General features: G+C 46.0%; 1 protein-coding gene across 2 annotated transcripts in view; it reads right to left on the bottom strand.

Moving 5' to 3' along the window:
* Positions 1-436: 436 nt before the first annotated feature.
* The window catches only part of INO80B (INO80 complex subunit B), a 34,283-nt gene continuing 12,817 nt past the window's right edge, over positions 437-21,902 (bottom strand). The window contains exons 2-5 of one of the 2 annotated variants that reach the window (XM_078855638.1): positions 16,952-17,049; positions 10,806-10,911; positions 2,376-2,533; positions 437-1,761 (exon numbers count right to left, since the gene is read on the bottom strand). In XM_078855638.1, coding sequence (XP_078711764.1) covers positions 1,264-1,761; positions 2,376-2,533; positions 10,806-10,911; positions 16,952-17,049 — 860 coding nt within the window. In that variant the 3' untranslated portion in view covers positions 437-1,263. Of the gene's footprint in view, positions 1,762-2,375; positions 2,534-10,805; positions 10,912-16,850; positions 17,050-21,902 lie in introns of both variants that reach the window. The other variant, XM_078855636.1, reaches the window with a different exon arrangement.

Here is a 21,902-nt window from a genome sequence, read left to right as displayed (position 1 = left end):
CAGCTGCATCAACCTCCTGGCTGCTGCTGCTGCTGCGTCATCAACCATTGGGTCGCTGTCTCCGCTGTTTGCACGACGACTGCCGTGTCACCTACTCAACGCGAGCATGAGACTGTCTGCTACAGACTGAAAGCAGATTGCTTCTGTTGTGTTGCTTGCCTTATCTTTATTTATCAGTGTGCATTGATGCCTTATTAACCTAAATTCCGAGTTATGCCATTCATTTCTGTTTTCAAAGTTTTCATTTGTAGAACAGTATCAAGTATTCTTTGGACCAAATGTCAGTTGCATATTTGATGATTGGTACTCACATTTTTTTAAATAAATAAGACTTGTTTGCATTAAAATCTGTGTGTGAGTGGTTGAACATTGTGTACATGCGAGATATCAAAGAATCCGGAATATAATGTTGGCTTCTGTCATTGTGTATCATGAATAAATCATACCCTACAGTCCTCGACAAATAAATAAAATACAATAAAATGACAAGATACCTTCCAGAACTACATCACTGTCCATTCATCATTAAAAACACGTCTTTATGTGAAGCCTTTCTGCAACAATGCGCATTTATTATGTAAAGCAAATTTTGTGTTAGGTCAACATTTCATGCCACGCGGAACAATCAAGCCGCTTTTACTCAAATGTATTCATGACAACAATGAATACAGAATTCCAGGCATCAACACCATTGCCGAGTTCAGTAGAAGCAGTGGAGGCCCCTCTCGTATCCGGGCATCATTAAGGTCTTGTCAGGCTGCTCCACGCAAGGATTCGCTTGAGCAAGACTCGTAGCCAATCACACCAAGCCACCAGCATCACGTGCCCTAACGTACCCTCACCCTCACTTAATGGCACATAGTTCGTACCATTAAGTGATTCTTGTCATCCTCGACGTAAAATACGTGGGTTGATTAATCAATGGAGACATCAGTCATCACTGAATTGGTTGCGTTCCGAAGATTTTGTTGTTTATTGTCATTGCACGGGAATGCGAGGATGCCTGAAGGATGCTGTATCAGCTGTACGTTGCTCCTTGTCGCTGGAGTACATAAGGTAACGCCGCTCACAGGGAAGGTGACAATGCCGCTATGTGCACAATTGACCATGGCGCTGACCGCTAAAAATCCATGTTATCTTCATATGTACAGCAACAGTCAAAAAGGAAGATTTCTAATCGCATCGTCCACTCCATGTACAACAGTCGGGAATGCGGAGATGAGCTCGCAAATCTCTCCGCACCACCGCTCCATGGGAGCCCGGCTACGAGTTCGCCTGCAGCGCGAGGTTCTTGCGGTAGCACTCGAGGCTGCACAGCGGCACGCCGGTCTTAGCGCAGCTGTAGCGCTTCCTGTTGGTGCAGCCGGGGACGCCGCAGTCCAGCGCCTGCGAGGGGGCGGGCGGAGGGGGCGGTGCGGGACCCAGCAGCGCCGGCAGCGGGAAGCCGGGTGGGAAGGAGACGGTGGTCCCCTCGGAGGCGGAGCTGGAGTAGCGCACGGTGGGGGCCATGGGCCACCGCCGGCCCAGCGCCCCCACGCGGCCCCCGGCTTTGCCGCCGGACTTGGCGCGGCCGGTCTTGGTGAGGCGCTCTATTGTCTGCTTGCGACTCTCCTCGGCCTTGCGCGCGGCCTGCAGGCGGCGCGTGCGCGCCCGCTCCGCGCGCTTCATCAGCATCTCTGCCGTCATCTCCTTCTCCTTGTAGCCCATGGGCAGCTCCAGCAGCGGCTGGGTGGGCGCCGCATCACGGTGCAGCAGTGCGCGCTGCTCGCGAAACAAACACCACACACACACACACACGAGTACGTGCGTGCGAAGTGGTAGTGCAGTTGTTAGTGTGCTGCGCTATGAACCCGGCGACTCGAGTTCAATTCCCGCTCACGGCCAATACCAGTGGCGATTTTCGGAACTGGTCCTGGGCCTCCAGGACCGGGGGAGACAAAGGCGTTCTGGACGTGGTGGTGGCCACCCTCCCCTTCGTGTACCGTTCCGGCCTTCATAGGTGCTCGCTAACAGCACCTTCCCCAACAGTCTGTTAAGGCTATACGGGGGATCTTTGTCTTGTGCGTCAATGCACTTTCGAACAAGGGCTTGCTCAGATGCAATTGGCAATGTCTTGACAAAATGTCACTTTAAAATATATAACAGGCACTCATGAGAAGGGCCATTCATAGTGAATAATTGGCATTCCACGTAACATAAGTTGGGTGATAGTGGACGATGTATGGGTTCGGTGCCCTCCCTGGGTCGGTATCTTTATCAGCAAGGTTACACATCGTTGGCTGTCAATCTGTTAAAAGAGGGAGATGCAGGTTGAGATGCAGAGACAGGGGGACATTCCCAAGCCTCAAGGGTGAATTCCAAGGCAGGGAGCTCACCTGCCGTGGCGTCAGCAGGGACTCGTCCACCTCCTTCTTGAGCTCCCCATTGTCGTCCAGCTCTCCGCGCTCCAGGGCGTCGAGCCAGCGCTTCTCCTCCTCATCCTCGGGTCCCGATTCAGCATCCGGCAGGGCTGGGGGGTCCCCGTCGCTGTCGTCTGGGGCCACACACAGCGCTTAGCGTCCGCTGGCGACAAACCCGCAGAGCCCGCACTCCCCTATAACCACGCGGGTCACCGGTTACCCCTCCTAGGCATTGACGATGGCAGTCCCTCACACAAGCGTAAAGCGTCATAAAACAACCGTTCTAAACATTGATGCGCCAATGCTAAATTGAAAACTCATTCTAAATTGAAAACTAATTTCTTTAGAACTGCTTTTTGTGTTTAGTTTGTTGTCCTTCCCCCATACCTATGATTAGCATGGTTGTCTAAGTACGGTGTGAAAGAAGTTGAACAGTCATACAGAGCTGTATGGCTAGAAGTATGAGAATTTACTTCGTCACAGGCCCTGATAGATAGAGTTTGTAATTGCATCACATAAAAATTGTAACCCTGCAAGATAAAGAAAAGTTAAATTAAGTGAGGACCTTCTTAATGATGGCAGCTATACCAAAATCAATAGAGATCCTACCTACCACCTTGCCACGAAAACCAACTATATCATCACTAATTCGACTTCTCTAAGCGAACCGACCAAGCAGCTCTCTCTAAACCCTTCGGCTGCTAGACCACCCAGATTTTATGGCCTTCCAAAAATCCATAAAGATGGTACCCCGCTCCATCCTATAGTCTCCACCATTAACTCATCCACCTACAAACTGGCCCGATTTCTGTCCGAGACTCTGCTTCCTTTCACGGGCAAGACCACCTCAGCTGTACTTAACTCAGCTCACTTGGTTTCTCTAATCAAAGACATCTCACTGTCTCCAGATGAATTGCTTGTCATCTTCGATGTAGTCTCCCTGTTCACCAAGGTACCTGTACCTGGCACCATTGCAATCATTGAAGACTTGGTCTAACAGGGACTGAATCCTGATGTACAAACTTTGGTGAAGCACTGCCTTACCAACACTTACTTCACCTGGAATGGTACATTCTACAACCAAAATTAGGGTACCCCAATGGGCTCTCCCTTATCGCCAGTGGTAGCGAATGTTGTCATGGAGAAATTTGAGACAGATGCCAACCAGACATCCACCCTACGTCCCTCCTTGTGGAAGAGATACGTAGATGACACGTTCGTCATCTGGCCACATGGCCTGTCAGCACTGTGTTGTATACTAACCCTTCTTCCAAAATTGATATTAATAATGTTTGATGATATTTTTATATATTATCTTTTTACTTGTTTTTTTAATGAATGAAAACACACCAAAGCACAGCAAACTGCAAAACACCAGTTGTTGTTAAGTAATGAACTGGAGGAGGGCTAGGATGGCAGAATTTGCAACCTTGCTTCAAGGAAAGATAAGGCCTGATGAACGGGCACATGTCACCCGTGCAGGCGGCAGAGACAGTGGGAGAGTCAGCCAGACATAGTTAAGGCAAAAAGCCCAACCATCCTGCATGGTTTTAAAGTAACGTCAAAATTCGAAATTCAACAACAGAGTAGGCTAAATTATCGATCCTCGCGCTCGCTCAAATTGGAGACCAGGCTGCGAGCTACATCAATGAACCATTGCCCATTTGCTAATCCAATACTGAATGTTAATATTACTGAAGTCAAAACGAATTCTATGACCTCAGCACATGGGCGAATAATAGGGCAGTGTCAACTCAAAGGCAATGGAAGGAAGCAGAGGCGCCTTTGTCTAAATCACAACCACAGAAAGCCAGGAATCATCACTGATTGTGTGTTTAGGGATTCCGAGCTAGTTGGAACACGTGCACACAGGGAGGAGGTAGAAATACGCCTTGTCCTCCTGCAGCTGAGGGAGCAAAGATAAACCCAAAAGGCCAAGGAATTAAATTATTAAATCCAGGGTGAGTGGTCAAACGAAGTGGGTCAGCTCAAGGCTGTGTGCACAGGGGAGGGAGCTGATTTAAACAACCCTGCACGTCTGAACGTGAGGGGGCCTTTGACCTGAAATTAAGAATAACACTCCCAGAGCAGAAGGTTGGATGGCCACAGTGAGACGAATAAGAGTGTTGTATATCTCAAGGATGCAGACTCAGCTGAACAACAAGGCTGCGGGGGTCACCAGAAGTTCGCGTTCGCCTAGTTAAGACAAAAAGCTCAGTTATTCTGTATTGCTATTAAAGTAACGTTAAAGTCGGAATTTAACAACAGGGTAGGCTAAAGTTATTGATATTCACACCCACTCCAATTAAACCAGGCCACAAGTTACGCCTACTGAACCATCACCATCATTAAGTCAATATGAAATGTTATTTCCATCTATACAACTCGACCCGAAGCATATGACAATCAGAACCTTCCTAAGTCAAAATTGAATCGCACCCAGACAGGAGCGAATAGTCGATATAAGGTTGAAGAGGGAAGGAAATTAAGAGCACGGCGAACTGCAAACGTAAGCAAAAAGCCGGGAACGACACCAACCCAGCGACCCACCAGCCCAGCAACAGCGAGTCGGGCTTCGACAGGCCATAAAAGTAGAAATAATAACTCCCGGGGTTAGGGGACACAAGAAGAAGCAGGCAGACAAAAACCAGAACTGACTCCAAGGTTCAACCGCCCTCACCTACAAGGAGTGACGGAAATTAATGAGGCCTTGAGTTAACGGCGTCAGCTGGACAGCAACAACAACGGCGAGCAGAGATAGGGTGGGGCAAAGACTGCGGGGCTATGAAATGCAACTTCATGTCAGTAAAGCCCTGACAAACAAGTTAAGTTAAAGACATCACAATACATAATATCGTACATAACATCAATGTTAACGCTATTCACCGTAAACTATATTCCGCTTATATACCCATGCAGACACCAAGGAATACGAATTCCTAGGATCAAGAAACTTACCCCTTAACCTAAGATATCGGAAATAAATTAATAATAATAAGCATATGCATGAAAAGACAAAAGTAAAACTTATGGAAAAGCCAGGATAACGGGATGAATCACCACCAGGTCGAATATAAAATACATAATAAAAGAGCGATGTTAAACCCAGGGTCGGAGAGAAAGGGAGATCCCGGCCGTCTTTGTATCCCCGCAGCGCGGGATAGGAGTGTATACGCTCGGGGAAACACCTCCACTTGAGTCAAGCACCACGATGGGAAACGACAGACCTTAGGTTACATACAGAATCATAACTGTGAAATGGTAAGGGACAAATGTTAACTTAAAACTTTTTAACCATTTCTTTGTGCGTCGGTGAGGGTCGGAGGGAGTGTTGCCCCTCCCTCCAGGTCGTGCAACACGGACAAAGACGCCTGTGAGACGATTTGTAACGTCTGTGTTTTGGTTCATGAAGAAGGCCAGACAAGAGATAATATCGCACCCAGACAGAGAGACGACTGTGAGGCAATTTGTAACATCTGATTGTTTGCTCGTGGATTTTATGGAGGGAGTATGACAACGGAATATACCGTGGGTGATGCACACAAGGACATACGGACGTACGGACACACACATGGACACACCTACCTACGGACAGATCCTGACACAGCAAAAATCGAAAGAAACCCCGCCTTGTGGGCAGGATCCAAAAGGGATTTTTCGGCATAAAAGAAAGGACCCTGAGCATTGGAAACCAGCTCGACCGGGAGGGTCGACTCAGGAGCGAGCTGCGACCAGCGGGTCGGCTCGACTCTTCAGCTCGTCTGGGACTCAGCCGAGTTCGATCGGCTCACCGGAGCCGGCTCTCGACTCAAGCGGCTCCCCATCTCCTCTGCAGGCGGGCAAGACCCGCTTGACAGCTCAACTCGGCCTGCGTGGGTCAACCTCTGCCGAGTCGGAGGTCTCTGCTGCCGCCGGAATGGGGAGGGTCGCGGTTTGGCGACGAGGCTCCGTGCTCACCCTGGTCGACGACCCAACACTGCACGCTGCGAGCGAGCTGTGGGCGCCACCTACCGACCGGGTTCCGAACTGCGACAGCGTATCAACGGAGATCCGAACCAGTTCACCACGGTGACAGGGGAGCGACTGATACGTATGACGCGCACCGCCCCCTCACCACACGACCACCAGGCGTCTGTTTGACATAAAGAACCGACTCCGAACACTGACTATTCAAGACAACTCTTACCACTCAAACACACTCGAACCCATAAGCCATCCGTGGCTGTGAAGGCATCACAACGAGACCGAGTGATGGCCATCCGTCGTTTATAAGTGTATTCGTAATTTTTATCTTTAATATTTAGTGGGCTGTACTCTTAATCGCATAAATTCCCAACAGATCCATCAATACAAATTGATTCTTGGCACCTCCTTCCGCCGAGCCACGCTCACGTGGGGAGTGGTGGCCCACCAGATCCTTATCAGGTGATCTGGTCCCCAATTAGTAAACTTGGTATAAGATAACGATCTTCGGGAAAGGAGCACCGTCGCAGGCCCTTACTCCGAGCCATTCTGTTGTCAGATAACCTGCCGATGTATCTGTTGAGATTGGTGCCTTTAAGAATAATAACTGTTTTTGATTGTGTTTTTTTTATCGCCGTATAATCTTTCAAGTATCTTTCAGTCATAATCGCCGCACGTACTCGCATCCTCTACAGAATATTCAACTGTCCCGTGACCCAAGGTGCTAACAACGTGATAAGGGTTGCGTATGATCAATAAGGAGTGCGGTACTGCGTGAACAATATTGAGTATAATCATTCATTAACGTTAAGGTTTTTCTTAGCATAGTATTTGCATATATTAACGACTCTCTCTCTCACTAACAACCATCGCGTTATGCGGGATCCATGTGCCGTTGTCAAAGTGAAATCAGACAATCGTTGATGATACTGTATTGATGCCGTGTTGACGTTCCGGGATTGAGAGTTCGCATACTATATCATAGTTGAGGTTGAATTAGTAATAAATTGATTAATACAGAAGTGGTTGTGTGATTCTTTCCTGAAATCTATGCATGAGATCTGCTTCTGCGTTGAGATCTGAACTTGGTGACCTTAATAAACACACTAATACATACTCAGTAAATGTTAAAGCGATAACGGGGTGAACCGGGGACCTAAAATATAACCACGAATACCCACTCTGGGAATGTTAAAGCGAGAATGAGACGAACCTAGACAACGATGCCGAGTTAATCTAAGTTAATCTTGCATACTTACACCACACCTGCATAACTGCATACGATTAATTGCCTTATTCCGATCGATAACCCACCCTCGTCACCGAGGCGGGGTCTGGTTATCATAACGACTTGCATTATCATAATTACACCCACTCGCATAATTACTACGATTACCTCTCGAATTGGCATAATTAAATGTGCATAATTACATAAATTAACATATTTCCGGATAATTACACATTTGGCCAAATTTCATTTGATTAGTATTATTTTCACTGAATATTCATAACCCACATATACAACATAATAATTTCACCCACGCACGCATACAACATAACAAATTTTGATAACCAACATATACAACAACTGAACCAATTTTTCAACCACACCAATTCCGTACACCCAGCTATAAAATTCACCATGGAAGTGGAAAATGATGGCAAGCTACCATTCCTGGATGTTTTGATCGAGAAGAGACCTGATGGCTCGTTGGGACAGTCTACAGGAAAGCCACCCACACGGATTCCTATCTAAAGCCTGATTCCCACCACCATCCAGCCCAGAAGAATTCCCTCATCAAAACACTACATCATAGGGCCCATTGCATTTCCGAACAGCACCACTTATCCAGTGAACTTGAGCAGGTATGCAAAGCCCTCAAGATCACACACAATCCACAAAGCTGTATCCCCAACCATGGGTAGAGTACCATCTGAGGACCCAATCAAAACCATCACCTTGCCATACATAGCAGGGGTAACCAAAAAGATTTCCAAAATCTTGAACAAACACAAGATTCAGGTTTCGATTCAACATAGTACACAAAATCCGTGACCTGATCCCATCTGTGAAAGATGTGATTCCTGACATGCAATACCCTGGTGTCTACAAACTAAGTTGTCTGCGGTAGCAGTTACATTGGGAAAACTAAACGACATGTCTCGGACCGTGTTCGCGAACACAAGGCAGATTTCAAACACGGCAGAACCAATACCTCTGCCGTAGCTGATCACTGCATGGACGCTGTGGGTTCACACGACATTGTTTTTTTCCAAGACCAAGGTACCAAGTTAAATGTATTTACATTAACGGGCTAAATGTCTCACTAGCAAAGCCAATGTTGCCCCTTTCCCTCGATGTGGCGGTGGCTCTCGTTTTTTAGCAGACTACAACTGGCTGTGATGTTGTTGTGTTTGTCTCTCTCTGTGTGTCTCTTTGTGTGTGTCTCTCGGTTTGTGTATCTCTCTCTCTGTTTGTCTCCCAAAATGTCTCTCTCTCTCTTGTGTCTCATTGTGTCTCTCTCTCTGGGTGTGTCCCTCTTTGTGTCTCTGTATGTGTCTCTGTATGTGTCTCTCTCTGTGTCTCTCTCTGTGTCTTTCTCTCTCTCTGTGTGTCTCTGTCTGGATGTGTCCTCTGAATGTGTCTTTCTCTCTTTGTTTGTCTCTCTGTGCGTGGGTGTGCCTCTCGGTATGTGTATCTCCTTCCCTCGATGTGGTGTCATTTGTTTGTCTAACGAGCTGGATGTCTCACGAAAACAGCCACTGTTGCCGTTGGTTCGTTTACATTGACATGCTAATCTCTCACAATACAATGGCCACCCCCTCGGCTCTCGCATCAACCACACCCCCCCCCCTTTCCCCCCCCCCCATCTCGGTTCCCATCTTTGGATTTCCCATTCGCTTAGGCACAATCTCTAGCCCCCACCCTCTTGCCCGATGCGGCAACTCCCCCCTCCCAGCTCTATATATAACGACTTGTTTCAGCAGCCTGTTTCTCTATCCCACCTGAGGACGATTGCTTGTGTGGTGATCGAAACGTCGTGATCTATAATTTTTTCTACCGAAGTGACTTTACCGAAAGAACCAAATAGTATCTATCGGCTCTATAGCAGTTAACTACTAACTTAAAAGAGTGCAAGCTTGCCCAGCCGGCCGAGGTGGCGCTTTGGCTGGCTGGGGCTGGGCCACTACCCCACCCTCCCACCATCCCCTCGCCCGCACTACAGTAGTAGTATCTACGGACTATAATAGTATCTACGGACTATAGTAGTAGTAGTATCTACGGACTCTATAATAGTAACTGCACACTTTGGGGTGGCGGGGGGGGGGAGAAGTGCACATCACATTTTGAAGAATTACCTCAGCATTGTGTTTTTTTGTTGCATTTTGAACGTGAATGAAAATTCCCCCCCCCCCACTGCGTCAGCGTTCTCGCGCATGCGCAGATGGGTGCTCGCGCATGCGCAGATGGGTGCTCGCGCATGCGCAGATGCGTGCTCGCGCATGCGCAGATGCGTGCTCGCGCATGCGCAGATGCGTGCTCGCGCATGCGCAGATGCGTGCTCGCGCATGCGCAGATGCGTGCTCGCGCATGCGCAGATGCGTGCTCGCGCATGCGCAGATGCGTGCTCGCGCATGCGCAGATGCGTGCTCGCGCATGCGCAGATGCGTGCTCGCGCATGCGCAGATGCGTGCTCGCGCATGCGCAGATGCGTGCTCTGGCGCCGCCCTGTGTTTATAAAAGGAACAAATTGCTAATTTAACTACTTTAAACTGTTTAAACTCCACAGTTTGTCGGTTAAAAACGTCACAAAGTACCCGCGCAGACAGACACACAGACAGACAAAAAAATTACCTATATAGGTAATAAAACACAAACATATGAATAACACTGGTCAACACACTTTTTCTGGCATAAGGTGTTTCACGTAACATATTACACACATTTAATCACACATACGATTAATCACATTACACTTACACTCAATTAACATTACACACACATTTGATTATTTTATGAATGTTAGCCTAATTAGCATAATTTCATAAAAAGTTTTTTCATAATTTCCACATTCTTTATTTATTTATCGCAACACAATCTAGATACAACAGCCCCCCGAGCCACCACCCAGTCACCCGGCTCGGTGTCAATTTGTCAACAAGGCGCCAAATTACAAACACGATTTTAAGGTACACAATCATCTATTTATGATTTCTTTCGCACCGTACATAGCCAACTGCACTAATCGGAGGTGCGGGGAAGGACAAACTAAAGACAAAAGGCAGTTCTAAAGAAATGAGTTTTCAATCTACATTTAAAAGTGCAAAGCTCCAGTGGCTTTCTAATATCGGAAGGGAGAGTGTCCCAGACGGCCGCAGAAGTGCATCTGAAAGCAACCCACTTTGCACCCTGAGTATTCTAACCACCCACGCCCTGCTCACCAATCCAGGGGTTGAAGGACTCCTCTTCCTCATCTTCCGTGCCGACAGCAGCTGTGGGTGCTCCTGCAGCCACAACGTACTGAGGCACACTGGCACGGACACACAGCTCCATCAACACACACAGCATCATCAACACACACAGCATCATCAACACACACAGCATCAACACACACAGCATCAACACACACAGCATCAACACACACAGCATCAACACACACAGCATCAACACACACAGCATCAACACACACAGCATCATCAACACACACAGCATCAACACACAAAGCATCAACACACACAGCTCCATCAACACACACAGCATCAACACACACAGCATCATCACACACAGCATCAACACACACAGCTCCATCAACACACACAGCATCAACACACACAGCATCATCACACACAGCATCAACACACAGCATCAACACACAGCATCATCAACGCACACAGCATCATCAACGCACACAGCATCAACAACACACAGCTCCGTCAACACACACAGCATCATCACACACAGCATCAACACACAAAGCATCAACACACACAGCTCCATCAACACACACAGCATCAACACACACAGCATCAACACACACAACATCAACACACACAGCATCATCAACACACACAGCATCAACACACACAGCTCCATCAACACACACAGCATCAACACCACATTAGCACCACTACACAGCAGTTTAAACATCACAGCAGCTCAACTCCCATCGCTTGTGATCCATTACCCACTAAACACTGGAAGTAAAGTGAGAATGCTACCCTCTTCTAATGACAATTTATCAACTACAAGACTATTGCCCCCACATCTACGGTGATATGGGCAACCATTATTGTATATCTGGGGTTATTCACGAGTAACAGGATTAATTTATCGGACTCCACTCATCCGCGAAAATAAATTGCAACGCAAAGAGTAAAAACATAATGCCTGTTACCCGCAAATAACCCTGCAGGTAACTGGACAAATTTATGTGCAGTGGAAATATCACGAGCTTTATTTTCTAGAGTGCTGCCACTACAATCATCTGTTTATCCAGTATCGTGCACGTGATGATAACATGTTGCCAGTAGTGGGCAGACCATGACTAGTGATGAAGAAGTGGCCAGCAGTTGAGAGACCATGGCTCATAATGATGATGACAGCGATGATGTGGCCTGGTCTGTAGCCCTGGCAAGGACCTCCAGATTGCACAGCTCCTTCACGAGCCAACAGAGTGAGATAAGCTGCGCAGTCGACATTGTTGAAGACGCCGACGATCACCCGTGTGTTATAAAGAGCCACGTTAGGTGGACGGACAAACTAGAATGGTTTGATTTTTTTCTTATTGGTTCTTTCGGTAAAGTCAAGTAGAAGGGAAATAATAAATTAATAAAAATAAAACATAATAAAATTAAAATTCTCACGACGTTTCGGCCACAACGCAAGCAGCCGTCCTCAGGTGAAGAACAGGGCTGTCGGAAAGACAGCGTCTGAATGAACACCACCAAGCTTGGCAGCGTATATTTAAGCTGGGTTAGGGGAGGAAGGGCGCCTTGACAAAGGAATTTGCATATTAACAGCGGAATTAAGCATATTGATGGAAAATGCAGAAATGGGATTAGTCACTCCTTGTGGAATGTGTAGGGGGTGGGGGGGTCTCAAAGTCATATTATGCCAGTGTATTATGTAGGATTAGCAGTGATAAAGGGAGGGAAATTTTAATCGTAAGGAGCTGCAGCAGCCAAACCACCGCGTATCAAGCTCGTGTATTGTGTGGGCAACAAAAAATAAGTTTCTAAAGAATTGCAACTACCCAACTACCATATAATAAACCGATGTGAAAAAACCCAAAATATAAACTACATCAATATAATCAATGTGCATAATATACTCTCCAATAAGCTGAGCTATTAACATTAAGTAACTGGGTATACGCTACACTATATAATGACTACCATATAGTGAACCGATAAAAAACTAAAATATAAAATACATCAATGTAATCAATATACTCAATATACTCTCCAATAAGCTGAGCTACTAACAGTAAGTCATACATTACACTTCTATGTCACAAAAAATATAATATGCCTCCAGCTAAACTTTTTTTTCCTATTTTTTCTTACATCACACGGATATACCCCGTACTATACACTGCCATAGACAAACCCAACATTGAATTATACACTGCGTTACTATACACTACCCTATACCTTAGACTAAACATTGTAATATTACACTATGTATTATTCTACACACCCTACTGTATACCACACTGCTGTATATTCACTATACAATTACGATACTATATATTACCTTATACATGATATTAGACATTACACTGTTATACTATTTATTATTATACAATCTGCTATACACCATCTGATTGACCGTCGCGTGAAAGGTACTAAGAGGAATGGTTTGCGTGGTGGTCGATGGCTGCTAGATGCTGGGTGAAGGTCACCACGGCTGCCGTGGTTTGCGTGGCATTAGCATGGAGTTGGCCGAGCCCTCAGGGTCAAAGCTGACAGAGCTCACTCGGGTTGGTAAGGCATCGAGAATTTGCGTTCGCCCGAGTTTCTGTGATTCAAATTGACGATGTCCATTTTGCCAAGATGACGATGTTAGTCGTGTTTAAAGTCAGACAGGAACACTTAACGAGAAGGTCCAGATTATCTCGTGAAGCCATTTTGTCTTGGTGAGCAGACCTCAACATTGTCATTTTACTCCTGAACCATATTGCTGCCATTGTAAGACAAGAGGAGAAGACTTTCCGTGAGTCTGAGCATAAAAATGTTTAAAAGTGCTGTGTTCTGTCGTGATTGGACATCAATTGTGTGATTAAATATTAAGAGTGTGGCTGTATTGGTGAAAAATAATGTCTCGATGTACAATTGCATTGCGTTCACAGTAAACAAGTATCGATACGAAATAGTGGCGTGTTCCATGTTAATCACACATTAGCGTGGTAAACAAGCAGTTTAGTCTGAATTTGATGCAACTGTTGGGCTCCTAAATTTTTATTTAAAGCTTTCGTGACTGCAGGGATTCATATTCTTGGTTCTTTTGGTAAAGTCACGTATGGTAAAGTGACTTTACCCAAAGAACCAAGAATATGTTGGGCTCCTGTCTGTGTAAAAGGGTTCTGCTGGTGTGCATTCCATTATTGGGTGACCATGAGAAATTAATGCTTGGGCGTCCTGTGTATGTCATGTCTATTTATATGTTAATTCTTCCCATTTTAAGGGACGGTACACACGTATGCTAATTATCCCATTCAAAGGCACACCTATTCATATGGTAATCATGCCTCAGAAGTGGATGGATGTGCAGAGGAGATCTGTGAGATGCAAGCCTTTGTGTGATCATCACAGTCAGCCTGTTGTTTCGGGATTATCGGCAGAAAATTCCGTGAAATTATTTGCACATAAAATTTACGTGGGTGAGAGAGCCAAGCTCCGATGCTCCGAAACTCCTTTGATCACAATGGCCTCAAACTGCACAATGATTAACTCGGCAGTGCTCCTATGCCCATCGTGTGTTTCACGCATAATTAGGCCAGATTAGGATGCTGGCTCCGCCATCCGAGTTAAGGGCCGCATATCTTCATGAAAGCATAAGCTCAGACTCGGAGTAACGAATCCATCATCGCAAAGGCTCATAATCTTCCACGACGGTGACAAGCGTGCGGTTGCAGCACGCGTTTTGTGACGTGGGCAACGCACTACGCGGTGGGTGCAGTGAGGAGGGGTGGTGTGCGCAATGTGCTGCGGAATGTTGGGTGAAGCGTAGCGCACACTGGGTGAGAGTTATTCATAGTAAAGGGTTTGTGGGTTAGATCGCGTCAATATAAATGTCGTTAACTCACCACCACCTGACACAGCCAATTATTAAGGTTTGTCATGTTAACAAAACGTGAGTTACTACCTCAGCACAGCGGTGTGTTAGAGAGTAAACCAACATATACAATTTGAGTACGACGTTTCGCTGGTAATTACATCCGGCTATATAAAGCGATTTGCCAGATTTGTGTAGAAATCCTCCTGTTTCGGTCAGTCTAAAGAACATACATTTCTTGTGGAAAAGCTGCATAAGACGACTTCGCCACTAGGGGCGCTCTCGTCAACAATTTTCCACGACCACGTAACTTATCACAACGCCACAGGTGCAGCAGTCCTTGGCTCCGCAAGTCTTTCTGTTTCGGTGTTAAATAGAGTAAAGGTGATGTCATCACTTTGAGCCTATCACGTGCGAAAACCACAGGGGGTTAATGTAGGCACATACATGAAAATGAATTATGTTAATATGAGAAAATGCATAATCGACTGTTTGTTTATTTACTGTGACTAACTGCACCTGATAGGTGCAAAATGATGACATCACCTTTACTCTATTTAAGACTGAAACGGGAGGACCCCTTCACTATTCTGGCAAATCGGCTGCTGAAGCTGGTTGTACTCACCAGCAAACACCGTACTCAAATTGTAAATGTTGTGGACTTATTCTTGAACAGACCAGTGTCCTGAAATCCGAACCTATTGGTCATGTTAAACTGGGTGAGAGTTACTCTTTGGTTCATTTTAAATAATAGAATACTATTATTTAATTTAATTTATTTTCTTTCTACGTGACTTTACCAAAAGAACCAAAGAGTAATTCCTGCAGTCACGAAAGCTTCAACTCAAGTTTGGGTGAGAGTTACTTCCTATCCCCCTAACCAAGCCGGCCCTTCTGGGTTTCCCCGCCTAATAAAGCCCACGACCTTGCCCATACAGTAGTCCCTCGGTTAACAGTGACATCGGTTGACGTTTTTTTGGTTCATGTTTCGCCTCCCATCGGACCCCATGGTTTCGACTAACGTAAAAATGTTTTGATTTAAAGCTTTCGTGACTGCAGGGATTCATATTCTTGGTTCTTTCGGTAAAGTCACGTAGAAGGGAGATAATAAAATAATATAAAACAATATAAATTCTCACGACGTTTTGACTGCAACACAAGCAATCATCATCAGGTGTGATGATAATTATCTCCCTTCTACATGACTTTACCGAAAGAATCAAGAATATAAAAATGTATATTAACGGTACGTTTACGTGATGCACGTGGGTGCCAATTTCGGCCAATCTGAGCGCTCGTAAGTGGGCTGAGCAATGCCCTCAGACAATCAGTGACGTCCATTAATGAGCATTTAGACCTCGACTGGCTGTGTTTACATTGTTTTCTGTTTTGGCAGTGGAAACAGCTCTCTTGCAGACTCAGTGACTTTTTTTTCAAAGTAAGTAAATTTAATTAACAGCTATTTCGGTTAACAGTAGTCTTAGTGGAACGGATTAAAAACGTTAACCGAGGAACTACTGTACTGTAAAGCGGTGCGTGTGCTCTCAGCTAGCGCCGTCGACCTACGCAAGGAAGGACGCGGGGCTAAGCTGCTAGTCACCCAATGGGGTCGTGGCGTGTCCGGATCACGCCACGTCCAGCCGCGTTCTGTACACTGCGGCGGAGACACGAGCGAGGAGCCTGCGCCTGTCCCTACTCGCCCCGGTTCAAGACCCCTTTCCCAAGCTCACGTTAAAACTCAAGTTGCGTAACATTTTGTATGAGAAACCAGCTTCGCTAAGCATGATGGGTAAAATCACAGATAATCACGGATAAGAAAAAATAGGGCCACAGATAATATTAATTTTCATGAACTCGGCAGCTGCTATTCATAAAAAAGAGCCACAGGTAATGTAGGTATGTTGAACCTCTTTCACACCGTACGTAGCCAACCGTGCTAATTGGATATGTGGGGGAAGGACAACAAACTAAACACAAAAGGCAGTTCGAAAGAAATGAGTATTCAATCGAGATAGGGTTACGAATAAGAGGAGTTTTCCTGCAAAAGGATGACAGTAGTTCTACTGCATCAGCTGTTTGTGTTGCCCCATGGCATCACAAGAACTGGCAGTGGCCAGCACTGGGTGGCCCACCAGCCACGAACCGGAGCGCCCCGAGTCGGGAGGACGAGCAGTGTGCCCCAGTGAGCGTTGTGGCCCTGAGCCGCACACCTGGTGGTACTGAGCATGTGGCCTCCGATCTTGATCTTCAGCTTCAGCTGGGGCTTCCCAGTGGTGGAGTCTGACTCAAGCGTCTCCGAGGAGAAGCTCACCTCCCCTTCGGCGCCGACCCCGTCTCGCCGGCGCTTGTGCTTCTTGTGCTTCTTGTGTTTTTTCTTGTGCAACAAATGAATGCTGCCGCCTGCCTGCCCTGCACACGCGCAGACCGCACATGCACCGTACAAATCAGAAGCACGTAAAACAAGTTCCCAACAACAACGGCCGCGATTCGCCACTAAGTGGTGGTGACATCACCACAGCGCTTGTGCCAGGCCAGGTGCACTTTGAGGCCATGTGAAGTGTTGAAGGCTCGCTGACAGGTCACGAGACAGACCCAGGTGCCATGGGTTGACTGAGATGACTGGCAGATGCACCACCCCTGCAACCCACCGTGTCCCCTACTGTGCACTTTAGCCACCCGGTGCTACACTCGTTATGAGCATCGCTCCTCTGCCATCCATTGTTGTTAGAGGGCAACTGCTTCCAACTGCCCACTAGCGTCCTTCACGAGCCTCCTCTATAGAGGCCGATCTTAACACTGCTGGTACCAGTCTTCAGCAAGTCCACTCAGCATGACTTCCTCCTGAATCGCCTCAGTCCATCTCTATTCTAGCATGTATCGAGCCCGTTTAGCCCCCTCTATCTGGCCAAACAGAAGCCGTTTGGGCACGCCGTGGCTGGGCATGTAGGCTACATGACCTAGGCATTGTAGCCTTGTCCGTCGGAGGAGCTCACTGATGGGAATGCATCCAGATCTTAGAAGGATTTGTGAGCTCTTCACACAATACAGCCTGTTTAAACCAGGATGGATTGTAGGCAGGCCAGCATGAATGTTTCTAACCAACAAAGATGTTCCATCAAAGGGGTCCACATTTCGCAAGCACAGAGAATTGACGGCATGACCGTGGCCGAGTAAACCCAAAGCTTTGTGTGGAGTGACAGACCAGATAGCTTCCACACAGCATGACAACAGCCGATTAAAATATTATGCTGCCAAACTGATTTGGAGTGAGACCTCTTCTGTCAAACCAGAACTAGTTATAAGCACACTGCCCAGGTATTGAAAACTCTCCACTCTCTTCACAACTGCTCCATCACCAATGATGGGTTGAGTGGGTGGAGTGTTTGCTGGCACAAAATACCCAGGCAGGTGCTTAGTGGGGCTGATGGTAAGACTCCACCTCTTAGTTGCATGCTTCAGGTTCAGCAGCAGTGCCCCCAACTCCTCCTCTGAGTGAGAAGCAATCACCAGATCATCAGTATACATAACATAGTTAACCAAAAGGGAGCCAACCCTCGACCGCACCCGGGCATCAATCAGCCTCCCATTGTATCTGTACTAGATGGATTTTACTCCAGAACAGCCATGAAAAACTTCTCGAACTACGTGATTAAATTTAATGTTAAATAATATAGGAGCCAGAGGCCATCCCTATCGTACCCCAAGGTGAACAGAAAAAGGCTCTGAATCCTGGCCACGTGGCTTCACCTGGGCCTGCCCACCATCACGAAGGTCCTTAATGATCGTGAGCAGAGAGTCAGCACTGGTCTTAAAACATCCCAGAGCCCAGGCTTATTGATAGTATTATAGGTCTTGACCAGCTCAATAAAGCAAAAATGTAGGTCTTGTTAGAATTCCCTATACCTCTGCTGTAGCAGACAGATCTAGAATATGGTATCCAGGCAGGACTGCCTTGGTCTGAAATCACATTGGGGCTCTGCAAGCCTCTCTTCAGTGTGCTTGGAAAGGCAATGTTGAATAATCCTTGCCAGGACCTTTCCTGGCACAGTGAGGAGGCAAATGCCCCTGTAGTTGGTACAATCTGTGTTGTTTACCTTCTTAAAGGTGGAGAATACCAGGGCATCCTTCCAATCCTAAGGAACCTGTCCTGTGTTCCAGACTGTTGTGATGATATTATGTAGGGTAGTCCGGGAGATCATCTCTGCCCAACGCTTTTCCTGGTCTAAGATGGAACATAGGCGAACCACTTACAGCGGGGTGGCATTGCTCAGCCCACTTACGCACTCTAGCTGTGGATCGAGTATGATGCACAGACAAAGCTGTGAACGAGCAGCGAGCAGTCTGGCCGTGAGCATGCTCCAGCAGTGGACCAAGCCTATTATTCAACACATCCTTGTGGGACTGTAAGTATTTTTCGGATAAGAAAGAAGACAGAAGATGGGACATTAACTTTACACTCACTCACCATTTAACTGTACCTTGTACTGAATCTGGGCTAAGAAGAAGCCCGGGTGCCTTTGTCTCCACAGTGGTGATGTTTACACATGGCACCAGGTACTCATGTGAGGCTGAGTCGACCTATGGATGACAATTATCAGGACCGATTCAGATAATTGTCACTGGTTTTGGGTGTGAGCTGGAATCGAACTCGGTTCGCCAGGTTCGTCATGCAGAGCGCTAACCGTTGCACTCGCGGACAAACACACATCTGTGTTGGTTCATCATCATTGGTAAGTACAGTAATTATTCAGTATTTACTACTATTTATTGTCTGGGAATGTTTCTTGTGTGGAGTTTTTCTGGTTTTTTTGTTTATTTGGCATACAGTACTTGTTTAAATTGTGCTGTGTCGATGTAGGTTGCCGTGTACCCCACCCCATTATTTAGGTAAGGCTTAAGTATTAAATATCGCGGTTTTGGCTTTAGCGGCACTTCCAAGTAAGTAACTGCTGCGATATTCACGGGTCTCCTGTATTTGGAAGTGTGCGTGTCTCTCTCCCTGTGGTTGCATGGATTTTTCTCCTGGTCTTCCGATTTTTTCCTCCACATTTAGAAACATGCATTTTTCATATTTTGGCTGCTATACATTTCCACATAAGGCACTTCATTGAGATATAATTTGTGGCCAGGTTGCTTCTGAAAAAGAGCTATATAGCTCTGTGGGGCCTTACCTGATAAAATCAAAAGTTTAGTTTTAGTTTTGTTTAAACCCAACAAACTGCAATACAGATGCCGAATGCACGCATGCCAAACGCACGTCGCACACTGAAGTAGGGGTGCCTATATTAGATTACCCCTCTCAAAGTCAGACTCAACGAAGCTGGAATTTTGGATAAACAAAATAAACCCCAAAAAATGGGTTCGCCAGAGTTAGTAGTGTGCTGGGGTAAAGCGGTGGTTACTCCTGCCTCTTTCAAGATGTCTCGGCCAGCATGGAAGAGTAGGCGAAATATCCTGGAGAGTGGCTCTTAGGAGCTCCCTCTGTGGAGGCCCCTTTCACCAGCAGTGGTGCAAGAAAGCACATTCAGGGCTGAGCATTTACCTTTCGCCATAATGGAAAGGCTCTCCCTCCAAGTAGATCAGCTTTGAGAGGTAATGTGTAATTTAAAGAGTGCGTATTAAGCGGTTTTGTATGTAGATGTTAATATTCATGTATAGAGGCTACAATAGAATGCTGGACGGTTTTGAAACACATGCCTGTTGTCGGGATGCATTGACACCCGTGCAAGGCCCTGGACAAAGCAGATAAGTGGCGATTTATTTTCCACATGTTAACATGCCAACATGACACTCCTCCAGGATCCGTGTCCCAGCTTCCCTTTCAGTGCATGATGCTAATTGGAATCCTACCCAAACGAGAATTGAGCACACAAAGTGCATGATGTCAAAATCAGGAAATATGTTTAGAATTTAATGTATATTCTACCCGATGGTATATAAAGTGCTGTCTAAAGCTCGTATCCACTCTACCTCTCCGACCTCTCTATATGCTGTGAAGGACCATTGCCCAAAACGTTGCCTGCTAAATATTTTTTTCTTTTTAAGGCCATGGCCTTCTTGACGATTGTGCACATTTTTCTCCCAGGGACGCTTATGCTTCAACACATTGTTGCCATTAACGTATTAGCTGTTCTCTTTTGAAATAAAGGAAAGTGAGATCTTTCGTGAGTTTCAAGGCGCAACACTAAATATCAGACTGGTGTAGGAGAAAGGCTAATATTAAAAATCCTGAACCACCTCTGATTCTTAAGTGTTGGATGGTGCAGTTATTGTTAATCACATTTCCATTCAATGACTATGCAGATAAGGTTTTTCGTACCTTATGTGGGATGGAATTACTGCAAGCCAAGAGTGTGGACGTCATGTGGAATACTTATATATTTCAGGCAGTTTAAAAGAGTTCACCCAAATAATAAAATAAAATAGGGGAAAGGTGTGTGTAGGAAAGTGTCGGGTGAAACAAAACTGCCATGGAACGAGTATATTTACTGTTATTGGCTAACTAAGGATGCAGCTGCCACATAACCAGACAACGCCATATACAGTATATCACAGAAGGGGAGTCTGTAAAATGCATTTGTTCTATAAACCTGTTGTATATATGCCTTTTTCCAAGAAATTACATTAAGAATGATTCTGCCTATTTTTTTTTCTAAGTTTGATCTGCATGTAGAGCTGGGGCACGAAAGGGCGGGTCACCCCTCACACCCCCGCTGCCTCTTGCTTCGCCACACAAAAGGCAGCTGGAGGAAGTAGTCATAAAATTTAATTATAAAAAACCCCGGTGCAGGGGGGGCTAATGAAATTCTGTAGGAAATGCCATAAAAAGTACAAACAGCGAGTCCATGGGCCCAGACAAAAATAAAATCACTTATTGGTACCACCTGAGGTGGCAAAGTCTAGTCATGATTTTTGTAATCCTCCATGTGTGTGGGACATATTCTGATATGATAACCTTTGCGGAGTGGCAGCTTAGTTGTAGTTACCGTGACTTTTATACCCACGCCCTATGACAGGCGTACGGAACGATGAAATGGGCATTATTACTGAAAAACTACCTCGACCAAAGCCAGTTAGGTCACAAACTGGTCTTCATTGGTTTCAATACACAATGAAAACACAGGGTAATAAGGAATACCATAGTGAGGTAAAGAACTACCTGAATATTATAAACATTGACATTTGCACATACTTAGTCAATAATACATGTAATCCCATAAATATCGTTAGTGATGGATATATGTTAAGGTTATTGTTATCAA

The sequence above is a fragment of the Lampetra fluviatilis genome, chromosome 4 (assembly GCF_964198595.1).
Source record: "Lampetra fluviatilis chromosome 4, kcLamFluv1.1, whole genome shotgun sequence".
In the NCBI taxonomy this organism is placed as follows: Eukaryota; Metazoa; Chordata; class Hyperoartia; order Petromyzontiformes; family Petromyzontidae; genus Lampetra; species Lampetra fluviatilis.
Note: the sequence above shows the minus strand (reverse complement) of the source record. Positions and strands in the feature narration are given on the sequence as shown.